This window comes from Maylandia zebra, linkage group LG22 (genome assembly GCF_041146795.1).
Source record: "Maylandia zebra isolate NMK-2024a linkage group LG22, Mzebra_GT3a, whole genome shotgun sequence".
Lineage (NCBI taxonomy): Eukaryota > Metazoa > Chordata > Actinopteri > Cichliformes > Cichlidae > Maylandia > Maylandia zebra.
Window position 1 is genome coordinate 11,912,617 of NC_135187.1, and position 20,813 is coordinate 11,933,429.

General features: G+C 39.4%; 1 protein-coding gene across 2 annotated transcripts in view; it reads left to right on the plus strand.

Annotated features, from left to right (window-relative positions):
- Positions 1-4,974: 4,974 nt before the first annotated feature.
- samd12 (sterile alpha motif domain containing 12) overlaps positions 4,975-20,813 on the plus strand; it is a 131,786-nt gene continuing 115,947 nt past the window's right edge. The window contains exon 1 of one of the 2 annotated variants that reach the window (XM_004548946.5): positions 4,975-5,129. In XM_004548946.5, the coding sequence (XP_004549003.1) occupies positions 5,117-5,129 (13 nt within the window). In that variant the 5' untranslated portion in view covers positions 4,975-5,116. Of the gene's footprint in view, positions 5,130-5,386; positions 5,904-20,813 lie in introns of those variants that run through there. The other variant, XM_004548945.5, reaches the window with a different exon arrangement.

Here is a 20,813-nt window from a genome sequence, read left to right on the forward strand (position 1 = left end):
AAAAAGAAATGATAAAAATAAATGCTTGGATATGTTTACCAGTTAATCACTTACTAAGCTGAGGGCTGGACTGGCCTCCGGGAGCACCTGGACATTGTCTGATTGCCTGAGGGTCGTTTTGGGCTGCAGTGAACATTCAGCTTCATCAGCAAGCAATTTACAGACTGAGCAGGGTCTGAGGATTACAAGCGACTCTCTCAGAGACAGACTGTGCACTTTCCTTTTGCAGTCTCCCTCCATCACACAGGTGATGCACACAAAAGACACACACATAAGAAGCCCCATCACCCTCCCTCTCGCTTAGGAAGGTAATGTTACCAGGTAAACCATCTCTTGTTGAGATGACATCATACAATCTAGTAAGAGTGGTTAGTTGCCTGGATCCAGCCACTCTTACTGGATTGTATCATGTCATCTCAACAAGAACAAATTAAGTTGCTGAATTTCATGTAGATGCTACATGATTTAATTACGTTCGCCATAGAAACATCAAATCAAATTAATTGAATGTTAATGTTAATATTATGTTAAACCTACACACATATATCGTGTTGACACAACACAACCAAGATGGATTAATATAACATGATTTGTTTAGATGGAATATAAGTGGCAAGATAAAATTACGTTCATCCAATTAATTTTTTTTTTTTTTTGAGTGTAGTAGCACCTCTTAGTTGCCTGCTATAAACGAGACTAATATCGTGGTGAGTGGTGAGTGTGAAATGGGTTAAGCTGCATGTGGTTAAATAATGAACTGAAACATCAGCCAGGTCCAATTTTTTGTAGATCTTTTTGATCAGTTTTATCACAAAAGTGTCCAAACAAAGTATTTTTACTACACAGTTGCTCATCAGAAAAAGTCCATTACACCTTTCTATTCTGTTGTAAAAGTTGCATTTAAATATGTTCATAAATAGCAAATGAACCAAAAACCACAAGAAACAATGATGGAGGACAAAGTAGCAGAAAAAATGAACAAATAAAATGTGCAATAGTGATCGACGGCTGCTAAGGTGATATAGTCCTCTTTCAGGTTTTATTTTAGTCTTTGCTCGGGCTCCATGTCTTCCTCTTCCTTGTATGATTAAAAAAAAATGTGCAGATTGGCTTTCCTTTCTATCAAATAGAACATTGTATTCTGACTGGAACTGATATGAACACCCTGACATGTCTGTCAAGAACACAGGATCACCATGAGACACCATGTAAGAGCTGATAACATAAACTCCCATTATGTAAAGCTCTTTAACTAAAATGATATTCTTTAAAATTCTAAATAGTAACTGTTTTCAAGGAAGCGTTCTTAACCAGATATCCATTAGTTCATTGCAGAGTGGCTGAACCCCAAGTGAACAGGAAAAGTCTGCACAAGGTTTTGGAGGTTTCAGACAATATCACTGCCAAACAAGGCCGAGTGGTGGTTAAGTAAAGTGGTGGTTAGTAAAATCAAGAACAACTAATAATCTGGTTCTGCAGGATTTTCAGTCATGTTCAGATTACTAACATGCTAACAATGAGAAACATGCCTAGCTGACATACTTTATAAATTTGAACGCCAGCTACTGCATATACTTGTGCAACAGACCAGTGAAAACTTTTATCTCCTAATTCAAATGTGAGGCACTATAAATGTACACATGGTAGCCAGTTTCTTACTGTAAACTGGATAGTGTACTCACACAGCCTTCTTGAAGCTCACATACAGACTTAAATCCCACTCAAGGACTGCTTTCAAGGACGTTTTCTTAAAAGATTTCATGTGATTTTGTAAAGTTTCAAACTTTGCTACGCAGCTATATAAGAATCAGTCCATTTAACTAATTAGGACAAATCTGCATATAATTTTGAATGTAGCATGCAATATCACTGCCGAGCAGCACCTAGGGATGGTTTGATAATGGGAGACTAAAATGTATCTGTTTCCTGCTTATATATCTGTACTTACGGTAATTTTAGTCAAAAAGTGAAATCAACTGTGAAGTCTGCAGGTGTTCAATGTGAACACATTATATGCATGCAAATATGCTTTAACAGAAAATACCGCCCATCATTTGTATGTTGAAGCACTAAAGGGAGTATAAATGAACCAGGCTGCGTCTTGCTGTAAACTGGAGAGTGTAGCTGCACAGTTTTGCCTAAACTTAGACGCACGTTTCAGTATTCGCGTCTTCATCTTTTTGACCTAAACAACCAAGCAGACAGGTGAGACCATTTTTACTATAATTACAATCAACACCAATTTTAAATAATTCTTAAATAATTAAATAGTTCTTTGTGTTCATGTTCACAGAATGCTTGTCGTTGTTGTCGTTGTTGTCGTTGTTATCGTTGCGCTTCTTGTGGCTTCTGCTTCAGCTTCCTGTAAGTGGCAATGAGGTGTATCTGATATTTCAGCATTCAATTATGTGTTTTTAAAGCATTTTAGGGATTTACAATTAAGTGACAAGCAATAATAGTAAACTGTGCACTGTGTTCACAAAGTATGATCTGCTTCATCGCTGTCAAACAAATTCAGCTGCCTCATGACGTCTGTTTTCTCCTCCTTGCAGTCCAGCCTCAGTACTCTTTCTCCCCTTCTGTCGGGTCAGGAAGTGGCACCTAATTTGCTATCACTGGAGAAGATAGGATCACAGCTGTAAGGGTCTGGGAAACCTACAGTGGCCACATCATAGGGTGAATATAAAAAAATAAAATTACACCTTGTGATATTAACACTGCTTTCATTCAAAATTAGCACAAAAGAGATAGGTCTATTGATCTATTGGTCATGAGAATGCAGCATATTAACCACCAGCAATTATCTTATGTTGTCTTTGTCTGTGTCTCATTTATTTATCAGCATTCAGTTCCACTATGGCTGTTTTTGATCCAAACTACAACAACACTGCACACTGAGGACCGTAGCATCATCTGTTCAGTTTTTGGACAGGAATTGCACTTTGCACAAAATTCTTTAGGGGTATTTTCATTAGTATCTAAAATGATAAAGTATCTACATGAAAATAAGTTATAATTACTATTTTTTTCTTCTTATCCTTATAAAGTAGTTAACCTACTGCTTTTGCCCAATTGCACACATCAGTGATCGAGAAAACGGGTGTTGATAACTGTAATTGTTTTCTTTTGGCAATCTGTCATCTTTCTATTACTCACTGTATACTTTTAATGCCATTATTCACCGTCCTCCACACGATCCAACAAAAATACAACTATACGTGTAAACTGGAAATTAGTCGATTTAATTTGCTGGCTCGATGGAGTTTAATTCCTGTATCTTTAAATAAGAAAGCAATAAACATCTACTTAATGCATAGATCATAGATGCATAGATCTTCTTTGAACAAAACGTTCCACTTTAACTAGAGTAGAGCCGCGAGACACATTATGGGACACAGCCTGGCTGAAGACTAAGCGAACAGGAAAATATTCAGTTAAAATAGAAATCTGAATATACTGAATGAAACTCGAATATATTTGATGAAAGTCAGATTATATTGAATGAAAGTCTGGATTTATTGAATGAAAACTGACGTTGCAAAGGCTCTGGCGCCATCTTGTGTTTAAGACGTATAATATTGTGTCGCTACAAGAAGTAGCTCAACAGGGGAGCAGCATTCCTAAGTAATGAAGACATAATTCTCTGGAAAATGCTTGTACTGTCGTAATTAGTACTAGTAACAGTAACATATATATTAATTCCCCAATCTCCCACGGGGCTGTCTTTATCCTTCGAGCTTGGCTCCAGTTACCATGAGGACCACTGTTTCCTTCACCTCCACATCTTCTCCAGCTCCTTTCTCAGCCCTTGTTATTTCTCAAGTTTCTTATGTTCCTTCTTCTTAATATTGCGATCACTTGGTATAGCTACATCAATCACTACAGCCATCTTCCTCTGCTTGTCCACCACTACTATGTCTGGTGGCCTCTACCTGCATTGTTGCCTCAATAATCCACCTGTTAGTAGTAGCTGAACCTGATTAACAATCCCCTCTGCTACCTAACTGACTAGATCAATATCCCAGAAATTTGACTGACTTGATGCTATACTCTGATTAAAAAGGGTTTCTATAGTTTTGTGATGACTGTAGTGATCACTGGACTGTAGTCACTGTAGGCAGCGTAGGGTTTATATTAATTTTTAAGATCCCGAATTTGGTGCTTTGATGATGTTGGTCAAGCACTGTCTAGCATGTCAATCTAAAATCTGTCATAGATATATCATTCACTCAAGAGATATGGTGACAGCACAGACCACCTGGATAGTGACAGATTGAGCTTAGGCTATAATACTAATACTAATACTACTACTACTACTACTACTACTACTACTACTACTAATAATAATAATAATAATAATAATAATAACAACAAAAGCATCTGATGTAACAATGGACTTGAAACAGATTTGGAAGGTGACAAAGGAGGTGCCACATCCAGTCATCAGGCCCCAGTGTGTGAAAGCTCCACTGTTCTATCAGGATCCAGTAAGACAGACAAAGAGCTACAATGTAATTATCAGTGAAATTAACTCTTGATTGTTCTCTAGCTGCTACAGTAACAAAGTGGTGGGATTGTGTTCAAACATTTGGCTCATGAACTACTGACCAAAGACCTAATTAGTTAAAAGGAGGAAGCAAATTATTTCTCCTGCGTAGACAACAGGATTTATCTTATATGTCAGCTCCTGGCTTCCATTGTGTAATTGTACCAAGCTTAAAATCTAGATCCAGTGGGCGTGCTTTCTCTCACATAATATGCAAGCTAATTTTTTATTCTTTTTTTTTTAACTTGTGTGTGTGTGTGTGTGTTCTGTCCTGCAGACTTTGATTTAATTGCGTTGAAATGTGCTGCGTACACAGACATTTGCCTCGCTGTTTCCAGCTACGGCTAAAACTGCTTTCTCTGCAAAACCCAGGAAACTTCCTCTTCCTTCCAGTAAGCGCTGAGCCTACACTTCCCAGAATCCTTTAAGGCGCGGCAGCAGCTGTGCGCTCCGGCTTGCCCGCAGCAAAGTGGTGATAACACACCAAACAAGGTACAATGAGCGAGCGTTGACTTTTACATTTCGTCTGCTCCCCTTTGCGAGTGATGCCCAAATCTGTGGAGTAGCACCATGGCCGTGGAAGGTAAGGCGCCTCACAATGCGCTGCCCACACCGGCGTGTCAGGTTTTTTGTGTCCTTTCTAATATTGCATACAATAGTATAGTTATCATATGAAAGGATTTACACGATTCAGCCAAGACACAGTCAGGTCAGCTGTGAAAGGCTGTGATTGGGTGATGTTGTAGCCTCTGCTCTGTCAGCGTTAGATGCGCCGTTTTGGTCATCTTCTCCGAGCCTATTATTACGCTGTACAATTGAATCAATGTACGGCTGGTATTCAGAGTGCTGATCCATGATCACACACCATAAAGCCTCGTGTTAACGCGCAGCCTCTTTCTGTATTTACATTGTGGCAGCCTGTGCGCCTCGACGTTGCTCTGCGATTGGAGCCCCGGTTAACAGGTCTGCGACCGAGGATCGCCGAAGTCCTTTGACACGGTCGCCTCGGCATTTTCTCTGGAGGATTCTGAATCACTTTTATGAGAGAACATTAAGATAAACCCATCTCTGCTAGGATTTATTCACGGGTCTTTTTCGTGATGCAACAGCGCGCCGTGTGAGCGCTCAACCTGTTCCACAAGAACAGTCTCTTAGAGGCTGCTCGCCTGTCAGCAGGTGGTGTGGCATGTGGACAGGGGTGGTCACCTGCCTCTCCCCGTGAGTGTCAATACACAGTTAGTTAAGGTGCTCGCTCCGGACGTTTGAGGTGAGGGAAGTGGCAGTCAGTGAGTCACAATGCTCGGCCAGTCTCCTCACCTTATCGGAGGCATCCTGTGGATCCAGAATCCAATGAGAGGTATGTCAGAGGCATGCTTTAAACGCATTGAGTGCAGCCAGCTCTCTCGCTTGAGAGGGCTTCTCCAGTCCTTTGTTTGTGTATTTCCCCACGCAGGTATGTTTGGTATGACATTTCGAAGCGCTTGCATAGCCAAGATCAGGTTTTTTATGTGGGACGTTTGTGTGCACAGCCATGTCTGTGTATTGTCTGACCTGAACCAGTCTCTCTTGTTTTCTTTGGTTTAAGTTATCTTAGTGAGGATACGGTTTTTTTTGTTTTGTCCAGGATGTATGTGTAGTGGCATTGATAGCACAGATTAAACAGCGAGATGAGATAAATGCTGTCTGACTGCTGTTCCCTTCATTTTCTCTAATGTTAAGGTCCTGTTTAAGATTTTAGTGAAGCATTTGTGCTTGCCCCTAGAGCCTTTGATCATACTTCTCCCCTCATTGGTTAAACCTATTGTAAGGTTCAAGGCCGCTTTAAACATTCTCAAGCTCTGTGTTTGGCCCCCAGTCGAGAAATGTTGCAGCCACGAAGTTGTGTCTTTACTGCTCCGATGATATTGCATCTTAATAGGGCAGATAGCTGAACAACAGGTATAGAGACGTCATCTGTTTCAAAGCATCTTAGATACAACCTTTCCAGAATATTCCCCTGTATAGTTTCATTCATGCACCTCTTGAGATTCATCATTCAAAGCTGTAAGAGCAAGGCTGTCTGCAGATGCACTCTTTGTTCCAAAGCTGCGTAGTTTGTCTGTTGTCCAGTTTCAACCATTTCTTCAAGGAGCAATAGCATCAGTCCTCAGCCACACCACAGCTAAAAGTCATGACATCACTTCATTTTTCCCATGAAATGATTTAATGCTCCCAAAATCATCTTACAGGATTGGCACCTCTATAGGAGATAGTCTAACAAAATGTCACCACTTAAGGCTTGAGCAGTTCATGCAGCTATGGAATAAATCTTTGCATTCGAACACGATTCATTTACTTGTGTCACTCACAGAGATGAATTATGAGTCACGTCCCTATTCACTGAAGCTGCAACAGCCACAATCTGAAAGAAAATCACACACACACAAACCAAGCTCGCACAAACTTTTCCAAAGCTGTCAGAAACATCCTGCGGAGCCTTACGCTGAAGGTAAAATGTACTGATGCTACAGAAATACTGTGACTCGGAGTAGAAGAAAGTAATATGGTATTCTCTTACTGATTCACTTTTTCCTTAAATTTAAGAGGGAAATGTTTACTTTCATCTGACAGCTGTATTTTTCACATTATAAAAGACATAGAAAAAGGATCTTACATTGAACTTAGGAGGCTTTGGGTGTGTGATACCTGAGTGGGCTACAGCTTCGGGGTTTGGTTAGAGTGTCTTGTAATGTTTCAGTTATCTAGAATTGCATGATCCTAAAATTAAATTCACACTTTATTTCAAGGCCCAAAGAAGTAAAATAGTTCAGCACCTGACAGTAAAGCAAAGATTCAGTCCAACATCAAAACATGAGTGCAGATTTGCTTAGATTACTTGATTAATCATCCCACATATTTATGTGAGTAACCACAGAGGCACACACTTCAACTCTATAATTATAATTGAATTCAGTTCAGTGTCATTTATATCGCACCAAATCACAACAATATTCGCTTCTACATTAAGAGAGAGGCACACTCAACAATCACATGAGCAAGCTTTTGGCTTTTAACAGGAAGAAACCTCCAGAGAGGTGTGGCCGTGGAGTGAGGGGCAGGGAGACAGGACAAAAAACAGGCTGTGGAACAGAGCCAGGGATGAATAATAACTAACGATTAAATGTTTAATCTGTAAGGACACATAAACGAGCGCCACTTCCTGTTTTTAATAACACTCACAAGGATGTATTTTTGCAGTTGAGTAGTTTTAATTTTGATGCTTTTAGCTCAGTTTTCTCCTTGTGATTCTAAACTTTTAATTAAGTACCGGTAAGACTTTGTAGATGTTTTTATGACATAGTATGTTTTTATTTGCTGTTGTGTTATATTTGCTAAGCAAAGGGCACTAAACCTTTTTGAGTCCAAGCTCTCTATAGTCAAATCACCTGTCAAATGAAATAGTTTATTGTTGCAAAATTAATCAGTGACTATTTGTCTTTTTTTTTTTTTTTTTTTGAATACAAGAGATTTTCCATGATTTTTTGTGTTTTGTTATTTTTAAAACAGAAAAGTTATATTGGTCAGGGTTCTATTTGAGCATTTTATAAATTAAACCAGCGATCCCCAACCTTTTTTGGCCATGGACCGGTTTATGTCTGACAATATTTTCACGGACCTGCTTTTAAGGTGTCACGGATAAATGCAACAAAACAAAACCAGTACCAGTACCAAAAAATAAATAAAATTGATTCATAACACACAGGAAAAGACCCAGGGAAACCGAATTAACGATAAAAACGCTAAAAAAAAATAACGATAAAAACCAATAAAACCCCCTGAAAACCATCACCCGAGCCTCAACTCTTGCAGCCCGGTACCAAACGACTCACGGACCGTGGGTTGGGGACCGCCGTATTAAACAATCAAACAGAAAATAAAAGTAAGGTTTGCATACAGTGCAGGTATATTAAATTATATGTCCTGCTTTTGTTATTTCTCCTTCCTGTTTTGGTTTCCTATGCTCACTGATCTCTACTTCTAAATTTGCCACAGTTGGCTAAAAATGCCTCTCTTTTTTTTATTTTTTATTTTAGATCAGATCTAATTAAAACCATTATTTTCTCTGCAGTTATTGCTAAACTGTCCCTGCGGGTGGGACAAAGCTTGCGGCAGCATCATCACTTTTAATTTGAGATGTGATGAAAAAACAAAAAAACATCACAACAACTCTGCTGTGTCACTGTGTTCTGTTCCAGTTCTCCACCAACCCTTCCAAGACAGAGAATATAGGTCAGATATTTAATAATTTATAAGCTATGAGAGGACAAAAAAGCTCTTTGGGAAATGAGGGCTTTCGAGACTGCCACCCCAGGACCCCACTGAGCTTTACTTTGAAAGGCACTTTTGATTAGCTGTGCTTAGCCGATTCAGTTTACACAAAATAACAAAGGAAGCACAAATGTTTGCAATGCTCTTTAATGATAAGCCGGCAAATAGTTTACTTTACACTCGAGAGGAAGGTTTAATTAGGGTCTTTTAAATGGTGTGAAATTTGATTATAGCTTCTTTTAAATGATCTGTTTAGGAGCCACTGTTTTCTTGTACAAGCACTGCTTTTTTTGTTAGCATAAAAAATTCTAGAAAAAAGTCTAGTCTAGATGAAAAAAGTGAAATCTGAGAAAGAAGATGGTCATGTTTCTGATACACTCTTTGACACATTAGATTCTGAGTAAGTGAGGGTGTGTTGATTGCTCAGAACAACTTAGAGATTGATGTACATGTGTATTGATTGCAATTTTCTTGTCCCATTCCAATTTCTAGTAATTTTTTTCTGAGTGATCTTCCGATGATGTTTTAACTTTTTAACAATTCATATTTTTCTTTCATAGATCTTTAACTGACATAACAGAATGCGAGCAAAAGTCAACATTTCCTCAATGCAAAATGTTGTTAGCAAAATTTTAGGATCTTCTCTCGGTGAAGCAACTAAATATAATGTGCTGTGCTACTGGAAAGAGCTACATATACTGTAATTAACTGAAGATGAACCTTTACCTGCTGATATATTTTACCTTAAGAAAATAAGCACATGCAGCAGTCATATAACAAAACTAATCACAGGTACTTACTCAATTTTGCAGAATAACTTAGGTAACAAAACATTCACCCGTTTCTCTTTTTCGCTTTGATCGTTCTCTCATATTGAGGCTGCTAGCTGGTGGCTAGCTTTGCGTCTGAATAGCTTTAGCTTTAGCCACTTTGGCTTTGTTAGCTTCTTCAAACTGGACATGTTCAGCTTAGGTTTGATTTTAGGAAGATTTTCATACTTAGGGTTCCCCCTTGGTTTACTTTGGCAAACTTTGTGTATTCTACACTCAGACTGAGTACTGGCCACAGCCGTCATGCATGCTGCTTATAGCATGGCAGTAAGTATGTGCATGACTATTTGCTTGCTATTGCATGAAACCAACCATCTCATCTGACATACATGAGGCTAACTGACCGGTCACTGGTCAAAGCCAAGACTGCTGGAAATTGTCAGATTCTGGTACCTGGCTGGTTGATCAGTGCATCTCTGGGATGTCTATTCTGACACATAGTTAATTTGATAGGCACTGAGGTTATACTCCAGAAACTTGACACAGGATCCTTAGTGACGTAGCTTAAGATAATTTCACCTGGGGCCCTTAGCACAGATGGAGACATCAAGTGACCTTGCTTCATAACAGCTTATGTAAACAAAGTCATGACTTAATGGGGGAAATTAATTTTAGCGTTCTGCTGACTAAAGGTTGTATCATAAATGTACTGGTACAATGACTGAGTGTGAAGCTAACCATCGTATGGAGGGTAGGGACGCAGTACTGTTAAAATATGAGTATAATAGTGTATTAGTGTCTGACTCATTTATTTATGTGACAGAAATTATGTTTCAAATGAAAGAAGAGACGCGAAGAGAGAAGTTTAAATGCTGGCTCACTTTGGGTATGAAGCACGAGGGAGTAGATGCGTGGGTGTTAATGTTGGACTGTTGGTTTGGGAACTTTACAGAAATGGTCACACGCACCCACATCAGAAAGGTGTGAGCACTTCTGAACAGCAGTTCTGATAGAAGACATTGGTGCCTTAAGGCCATGTTGGGACCAAAAATAGAATAGTGTCAAACTGAAAGTGTTGGTACCAGCGGTCGCCAATGCAGGAGGACTCTTGCAAACCAAAACAATAACAGGGTTATTAAGCAAATTAAATCTTGCTTAACATTTTCCACATACCCTAACACAACTAAATCGAATAAGCTCAAGTAGATTAGCTTGTTTTATTTATGTTACAGCATTTTTTAAAATCTGTTGTTTGCAAGCATCTGTTCAGAGCAGCAAGTCAGTGTAGCTGTGATAACATTCCAGTGTATCTGATTAACCCTTCAGACCTGCTAGGTGATGTTTTATTCCCTCACTTGCAACTTGCCCATGCTGAAACTGTTTTATAAGATAACTCAGTTTTAAGATAATCTTGGGTAGATTTTAATTTTTGTAGGACAGCATAGCAGCTGTGTCTCCTACAAAATTTGATTATATCTGGTAGCGATCCGGTAGCGCAATCAGGGTGAGAACACCACATAGTAAACGTCTTAATCATTCAGCCGCCAGCATTCATTGTTATTATCAGCATGACAGAGGCTCTACATTTTTCCAGTGCTAACGTCATTATAATTTAACCAGGCAAGCTACTAAAAGGCTAACATGTGTCAGGACCATGAATTATGTGGACGTGTGCATGTACACACATATAGTAAGCGGCAAGAGCTGGACCCCAAGTCTAGTCGCAGTAGTGTTTACCCCTGTGGCTGAGGTTGTTCATTTCCCTTCTTTCTATTTGCCTCTATGCATCCAGCCTCCTTGATCTGCCCTGCCCTGCTCTGCCTGTCTGTGCACCCATTCAGAAAACTCATTTCAAATCCTTCCCCCGGATCTAGCCCAGGAATAGAATTAGGAGAATAAACATGTTTATTTGAGTCAGTGGAATGGGATTACATCTTAGTCAATTTAATAAGGAGCTACTACATCGGACGAGGATCTTTCAAACCTTAGGAATAGGATTAAGATGACAGAAGCGGATGCAGCAAATGTCGAGGGAGAGCAGTGTTGTGCAATCGTCCTCCTTTAGGTAGGCCTACAGCCATGTTTGATGTACCATACTAAAGTGCTGCTGCCTGGAGTTTAGCATAAGAGATAAGCAAAATTAAAAATAGAAAATTAAAGTATTGGTAGGCACAAACATGCCCTCAAGCAACGTGCACAAAGGAGACTTTCTCATTAACAGACTTGCAGAGATTTCCACTACTTCCATGGATTGATGTAAAGGGCAAGTACCTGAAAGAGTCTGTCTAACAAATGTCAATGGGTTATTCATTACAATTCTATTGGACCTGTCCCTGGTCTGAGTGCTTTAGCTGGCTCAGCTTGCATTGCTGTCTCTGACTGTCAGCTTGAGAGAAAGAAATCCAGGAGAAGGAAAGGCCAAGTGTGTCTGGTCTGGACACTTTCTTTTTCCGCAGCACTAGTTTATATTCCCTCAGTTTTACTAGAACGTGTTCTGTACAAGTAAAAGGACCAATTAAAAAACACAGAAAAAAAGGCAATGACTTTAATGTTAAACTAATAAAATATGGTATGTTTTCTTAATGCCTTTTCTTATTTTGATTTCTTGGTAGTACCTCGGCAGTGTAGTGGTTGATAAATTCAGCTAACATCTAAAAGCCACTTGTTTGAGACCAGGGGGAGACATAAATGCAGAGGGTTATGTCGGAAAGGTATCTGGTTTAAAAATGTGTGCCAAATCAAGATATGTAGACGTATTCAACCTAAAGAAAAAGACTGATTTAGTAGGGAAAGTGGGCTAAAGTTTGGCTTACTGTTGTTGCATGGGTGTGACTGGGTGTGCTTGTAGAGTTTTTTCTCATGTTTAAAGACTATTGCAGCATCTTGCTCTCAGTCCTCTGGGAATCTTTGAGCTCCTGTACTGAGTATAGACACACTCATGTCTTCCACCTGACCATGTTACAAAATCAAGAGGTGCACAACAAAACCAAAGTGACACTAACGTGTGAGCTAGGGATGCTGTGATACCATGGGATGTAGTAGTTGGTACCAGTACCAGCAAAATTACACTATTTTCTATTCCTACAAAGTGAATATTCCATGTACCCAAATGCTGGTGACAGACTGTTTATTTGAAATGTCAACATTATATTTTGCATATACAATATTAACGCTAATTCATGTAAACCATTGCAAACAATTTGGCCTACAGGGACATCTGTCTAAAAAATGGTAACATAAGAAGGATAATACTTTGAATTGATGTTAAATTGAAACTCATTCACCTTGAATTCTTTATTAAGTTTTGTATGCTGATCTTTTAGGTGCTTTGCTAAATTGGAAGTATTCTCTCGCTTGGCCTGAAATAAGCCAGAGAGCATCACCCCTGGGCTATCCACCTGAAGCGCAAAGTACCATACCCAACTATGCTATTCTTATCATATAGTCAGAGCAGCTGTGCTAGCTGCTTTTGGGTGTCCTCTTTTTCCTCTTCTTTTCTAAAACACTTGGAGGCATATGATGCCCCTGGTAGTTCTGGAAGAACTGCAGCATTTGTACATGAACAGCATACTGTGCCTACAGTATATAAATTGAAAATATTGATTCTGGTGACTTCCATAGCATGGGTTTGACATTAACTAGGTACTGTTTGGCTCACTTTACATCAGAAGGTACAATTGGCATCTTTCAGTTAAGTATATTAATAACAAATAAGCCTATTTTCACTTGGTAGAAATACTATATTAGTTAAGATATTAAGCCTGCATCTCATGAGGAAAATGAGGATGTGTGTTAATATTGTTTCTTGTTGCAGGAACAACTTGATTTGCTTTAGAAGTTTAAAGGGTACATCAGTACCATAGATCCAAAACAAATATCCTAATTGCACTTAATAAATACATAAAAAAAAATTGCATGCCTAGTGTCACTTTTCAAACTACATTGTTTAACACAATGTATGTACAGATGATTGAAGAATAATAAAAGTCGTTCTACAAAACTACATCCTTATCATTTGAAAAAAATGATGTAAAATGATGTAACCATTAACCAGCTCTCTAATTTAAAAGCACCATTACAAATTGTAGTTTTTGTTCTATTCATCTATTCCTATCACACCTGCATTAATACTTCCCTCTCATTGTATTTAAAGTTTCATCTGTAGCCTCGGGATGCTTCATGGTACAGCTCAATCAACTTGAATCATGAGCCATATGCTAATTCTGTTCTCAGAATTATAGCGATGAAAGGGAGAAAAAGTGTAAATTTTCCACATTTAGAAGTGATGAATATGCAAATTAATGAAGACAATAATGTTGTTTTATGCAGATAGCTTCTGTCTAACCTCTGTGAAGGCATTCTTAAAAATGCATTGTAAAAATACCTGGCTGATTGCATGGGTTCTTGTCCGTACCGCAAAACAGGGCAGAACAAAATTTACTGTATACAGTAACTTTATCGACCTTTATGAAGTGTGACCATCAGGGAAATTAAGCCCAGGGGAGGAGACAAATTTTGCTGAATGTTCCAGTCATTCTTTGCTTATTTCATCCTTGCAAAGCGCTCCCGGCCCTTTGTGCACTTCTCGTCTCTTTCCAAAAGGATGCCCTTTCTGCTTTTTGTGAATATTTGGCACCCCGGTGTGTCAAGTGCAAAAACTTGGCTTTGTGTCAGCTTCAGTCCCTGGTGACCATGAAGTCATCTGCGCTCCATTCTGCTGACTGATTGAAGCTGCTGATCTGAGAGTTTGGGTGTCACTGATGATATAGTGGGCACAGATGGAGAGTCATTGTCAGGTGAAGAAAATCGTTATGTGGCGTTTTTAGTGCTGTGAAGCTGATTCTTTAAAGTTCTCTTAAGGTGGAATAAACAGGAGCTTTGGTTCAGTTAGGAAGTGTGTGTGAATATGGCCCATAACAATATGGATAACTGTAAAATTACATTTTTAAAATGCAACTTTTCTAGTAGTTGTACTTTCAGAAGTACTCTGTTAAACTATATGAGCAAAGGCAGATGGTAACAGAAACGCATCCTCCACTTACAGCAGTACTCCACAGTGAAGGCCAAAAATGGACAAAATGTTAATTGTAATTCAGTTGAAGTGTTTTTCAGGGGGGTGGCAACAGAGCTAATTAGATCACTACTAATTTAATCAGGCCGTTGAAGAACAGCAGTGTGCTGGGGTACAATGAGCTCATTGCTGAAAACATCAGGGGAGCACTTTTAGATGTGCCTTACAGTGGGAAATTCAAATAGTTTTTTTTTAAATAGGTTAGATATAATATCCTATAATTATCAATTAAAGGACTAAAATCCAGTGGTTAGCACTGTTGCCTCATAGCAAGAAAGTCGTGAGTTCAATTCCACCATCAGGCCGGGGTCTCTCTGTGTGGAGTTTGCATGTTCTCCCTGTGTTTGCGTGGGTTCTCCCCGGGTACTACGGCTTCCTCCCACAGTCCAAAGACATGCAGTTGGTGGGGTTAGTAGGTTAATTGGAAACTCTAAATTGCCCATAGATGTGAAAGCAGGAGTGAATGTGAGTGTGGCTGGTTGTCTCCTGTCTATGTGTTAGCCCTGCGACAGACTGGCGACCTGTCCAGGTTGTGCCCAGCTGGGATAGGCTCCAGGGAAGTGGATATGAACATCAGGCTGTCAAAGTGTTTGGCAAAGGTGGGTAGAGGTGGTGTTGTACCATAGAATCAGAAGGACAGACTTTTTCTCGTGCGCCTTTCCAGTATTTAAATCTTCTATCTAGTTTTGTTTCTTGGGTTGTCTTTAATATCTGCATAGTAAACTGTATGAGTGCCGCGCGGCGTGAGGCCTACATACAGTCATTCTGTCAAGTTAACATATGGCCACACAGAGCTGTAGTTTTGGGTTTCTTTCATTACCATGTTGGTTGACCAACCATGGCTTGATCGAATATGACTGGAACTAATGGAGAAATTGCATTGGTCACATCATGCCTGATGGCTGTTTAATCAGCCGGTCCCTCCTTAAAGCAGAAGAATGTAAACAGTTTGTGTCTCTATATGAATTCTGCTTTTTGAAGTGACACTGTGATACCGAATCATGACTCTGCATTGTAAGCATTACGTGTATCTTAAGGCAGTAAAAGCTAGTTGATATTGAAATATATTACACATATAAACATATACGATGTCTAGGATTGCTATATTGGTAAAGCAGCTTCAAACTTCTTCAAATAAAACAAGTGAAAGGTTCAAAGCATGTCTTGTATACCGTACCTGGTAACTGATGAGATTTGAGTCAAAAACTTTTGATATTAATATGTAATAGTTTCTGTTGTTTTGGGCAAATGGAGGAAGTTTGAGTTTCATTAAATATTAATAGTTGTTACTCAGTTCTAAATTAAGACACTCTATTTTTTCACCCTTTTACTGTCTGCCTTTGAAGCAGAGCATGCTAACAGCTTTATGCCTGGAATACAGGCATAAAGCAGCATCACAGCAAGCCAAAGTGAAAAGCAGTTATATTTAGCTCATATGTATTTGCAAAGTGGGTCAGTTCGGTCTGTCTTTTTCTTTCCAGCTCTGTCTCACTTGACTCATTGTGTCTGTCTTTCGGATTTTTACTTTAAGTCACCGTCCAACTTTTTTTTTTTTTTCCACCGTCTCTCAATCCATCATTCTCTCTCTCTTTTTATCCTCCCTCACACTCTGCACCTAAGAAATATTCAAAGCTGAGCACATCTGCGCCTGCTTGACACAGTCCCAAGCAGCCATGGCTGATGGAGCCCTGGGGTTGTAGAGGGCAGTCTATGAAGTTTGAATGCAGTTAACTTTTGATGGGATGTCAGGGTGAATTAAGAGCCCGTAGAGTCTAGCTGGCTGGCTAACTCATTACATGGTTTCACTTTGATAGTTAGTCATGCAGTCAATCCTCATTGTCTCAGCAGCTGACATATGAACATAACCACAGCCTTATGAGTGTGCATGAGCAAAATTAATGGCAACGATTCCAAAAAGCTTCTTTTAAGGCTGACTTAGTCGTCTGAGTATCCTGTTTAAAATCCCATCTAATCATTTCAGAGTAGTGAGATTCTCTCTTTGCTTTCTACGTATTAAATGCACAGTTTATAAATTAAGCTGCATGGGGCTCTCTTGATCACAAAAATAACAAAAAGCATATTGAAATGAAATCACGAAGTAGCGTAGTTGTTGACCTCACCGCTGCTTATGGACATCTGTTAATTGATCTCTGGGCTCCCCCAGAAAATAAGACAATATTTTCGATATATTTGCATTAAAATGACTGATAAATTTAAGAAATAAGGAATAGATATGAGAAACACCCTTCAACCATGTTAGGAGTGTTGATATTACATAGTTTGTCCAACAGAGGGCACTCTGCAACTGTAATTAGTGTTAATGTTTAGAGCGTAAACAAGTAATTCAACTCCATTGTCATATTTTCCCCAGTAAGAACTCTTAAATAACTCCTTACTAACCAATGTTTCGTGTGTCTGAAAGGGAAAAAATAAAATCAGTACTGGAGCAGCACCGTGGAACAGTCGTTAGCACTGTTGCCTCACAGCAAGAAGAATTTGAATCCACCACCTGGCTGGTGCCTTTCTGTGTGGATTTTGTGTGTGTCTAAGTTAGCCTGCCGACAGAATGGCAACCTGTCCAGGGTCTACCACGCCTTTTACCCTGGGATAAGTTCCAGCGCCACCACAATCCTGAATTGGATATGTGGGAGAAAATGGATATACGGATGAAAATATCTGCATCAATCTTAAAAATCCTTAATTATTGTGCTCTAATTGTTTAAGATGTTTTCATATTGTGTCATTTCAGTCTAATTAAACAGCCACAGGTTACTAATGAAATGTTGATTGCTATTAGGGAAATCCCCAAATATTTTTTTTTGTTTTGTTTTTGTTGCATGGATGTTCAATTTTTCATATCAGAATATTCTGATATTCTTTTATAAAATGTGGACATATGTAGCTACAATTTAAGCTTGGAAGCTCATTCTCCACTCTGGTTACTGTGTCCGATTTAATGACTTTATTGCAGGATTTACCAACTTTTTTCTGTAACCGGCCCTCCTCCTGAAACCCTCTCGAGTCATCTCCGGAAAAATGTATAAACAGTATTTTGTGATCAAAGGAGCCCAAAACCTGATAGCTTCTTGGGGACAGCACTGTTGCTAACTAAAAAAAAATCACTGACATATAAATGTGGAAATCTTACATATTATAACTTTTTACTGCTTAACCGAATCACTGAAGCCACTGAACCTAAATGTAACATTTCGTGCTCGTGTTTCCATGCACAGTCAGCCTGATCTTAATCCTTGGCGCACCTACCTGCTCACAAACGGGAAAAACAAACATGTATGTATGTAAAATGTAAAATGCATTGCACCATGGGGCATATTACTTTTGCATTACTTTAGCAATACTCTGCTTCTGATGCACTGTTGCATATTTGAGATTTAACAATATGAGCCTTAGGCCACCTGTGTACACACTGGCACAAATCTCTGTTCTAATGAAGGCACAGGAGTATTAACAAACTGACAAAAAGTTGGCAAAAGCACATCGCAGCACTTTACAGAAAAATCTCGTGCGCACAGCGATCTTTTTGGATGCTGCAGGTCTAACTGCTGATCATTGATTTTGCTACCTGTTGAAGGTCAGGCTCTGGCGGCTTGTTGTTGGTCGGCATGCACTCGGCATTAACATCAACCGGGGTCCAGGGTTGTGCATTATTGTGTAACAGAGTTAAGCATATTGTCATGATGCTTGCAGAAAGAGCTGATCTTCCGATAGAGATAGTGGGTAGTTGTTTGTGGCATGGGCACAGTTTTGACTTTATCATCACATTTTTGTCTTTTCGTGAAATAAAAATTAAAGCGAGCATTTATATTTGGACTCCTCAAATATTGTAGACCACTCCACTAGTTTTTTTGTTTCTTCTGCCACAAAAACTTAAGTGAGCTGATTCAATTTCAAGTGTGCAGAAAAGGGGCATGTTTGACTTCAAATCTGGTGATGACAACAACAGAGCTGACCCACTGAACGTCATGTTCTGTGACTGTTACCTGAGCTCACCTGAGTCCCAGATTGCAGAGGCAGCTCATGAATGTTAATGTAGCCGGGGAAGGCTTTAACAGTAGGTGTATTAATAACTCATGGATCAGTTAGTGTAAAAGAAGGGTGCCCTACTTTTTCAGTGTTCAGAAGCATAAAAACCTAAACTATGCACAGCTTGAAGTCAAATACCACAGAGCAAATGGTTTACATAACCATGTGTTCTCCTTCTACTCAAAGCAGCAGCACCTCTTCTGTAAGGCACTTTAAATACTTTTAACAAACTTGCTGCAGTCTCTTATTAAACACTGCCAATTAAATTTTGTTACTGAGCAGAAAATGCTTAAATTGTACATATGGTTGTCAAACTCAAAGAATATCTTGATCTTGTTTAATTCTGATAGAAGAGCCTTTGAAATCCTTTTTAATCTTAAAGAGCTTTGCAAAAGAATAAGTAAAGCGATCACGTACATGTAACTTTCTTTTGTCTCTCTGGGCAGCGAGTTTATTCTACAGGCTCCTGTCCAGAACATCCGATACCGGAGGCCATGAGGTTCATTTCCTGTCGCCTTCTAGTTTTCAGATACATTCTAATTAGTACTTTAGTTAGCATGTAACAAGGATATAACTGTCTGCTGTCCCTGACTGATGGAGATGCTCTTTCCAAGGTCCTCGGGGGCAGACAACTGAGCAGACACACTCCTCTCACACGTTTACACACTCTTCTCACATTTTCTTTTCTAATTTGGAAAGCAGAGGATGGACACCACAAGTAGATTTGCTAGGTTTGCTCACTTTCTCCGAGCAGACTGGGCGAGAATTACAAACGCACACAGTGTTTGGAAGGTGTCTTCACAGCTTGTGCGTACGTCTTTGTCTGCATATATACATGCAGGGTTGTGTAACGTCTGCACATCACTCTGAATGCATGCAGTGTTCGCCTGGGCACACATGAACGTGTGGGAGCTAACAGGAGAGAGATAACAGATGGGGGCAACTGACGATGTGCCTGGAAAATATGTGCAAATCCGCACATTTACTCCCAAATGCCTTAGTTATTTTAGATGTAGAGTTTTGCATGTTTCCAGCCATGTGACAGAGACTGATTTCTGATTCAGCTCTAAGCTACCGTTAACATATAAAAAGAGTCACAGCTGCGCAGTTGACTGAAATGCCATGTTCTCTACATCCTGCTAGTTTGGGTGCCAGAAAACCTCTTCAAATTCCCCTAGAGTGTCTGCTGGCGCAATTGCTCTGGAATGAAGGCACCCACGTCCTTCCTGTCCTGTGTACATGACTGTTAGCTTATTACATATTAACTTGTTTCACTAAAAGTTCTGGAAGCAGGAAAAAAACAAACTCAAGGTCTCAAAGCAGCAGTTTGTACAGTCTCCAGTCATCTGGCTCGCCCTGGCCTCTTTCTCTAGGCTTTGTTTCTGGGTCATAACAGTTGATTCTATTCACAAACATTTCATTCTGCTACACCCTGGGAGTCAGCCAAAGAGAAAGAGATCACTATGAGCCTGAGCGCCCACACAGAGCAAACATCACTTTTGATTATGGACCCACTACTGGTTTCACTTTGAACCAGCTCGTGCTGTGAAACACTGGCTCTAAAGTTAGTGCAGAAATTTGCTGTCTGGCTTCTTCCATTTCCCCTCTTGGAAATGTGCTTTTTCTTTCCACTGGGTTTCTTGCATGGGTGTAGTTTTATGAGGAGATAGGGAAACACATCAGCCTCGGTACATATTTAAATCATCTCACCCTCTGTTAGCTCAGTTAAGTGTTCAATTATAGGAATTCACTTGGTCATTCAGTCATTATTGAAAGCTTTTTTTGCATGAAGAAAAACCATAAATGTCAGGCTACAACCACGTTGTACAGCTGATGCAGTGGGCTGGGGGACTGCATTTATATTTAAATATCTCCAATTTAATTCTGAACATAAAATACCCAAACCCCTGGAAGAGTCTGAACGTTAAGTGCACAAGAATGCCATTTACACAGTTGTTTAAGTGGGTAAATATGCAACATACAGTCCTGTTCAAGTCTTAAGCTACCGCTCGTTTTTTTATAAATTGGTAGGACAATGGGAATACGGTGTTTTACTGAATGGTGCGAACATAAA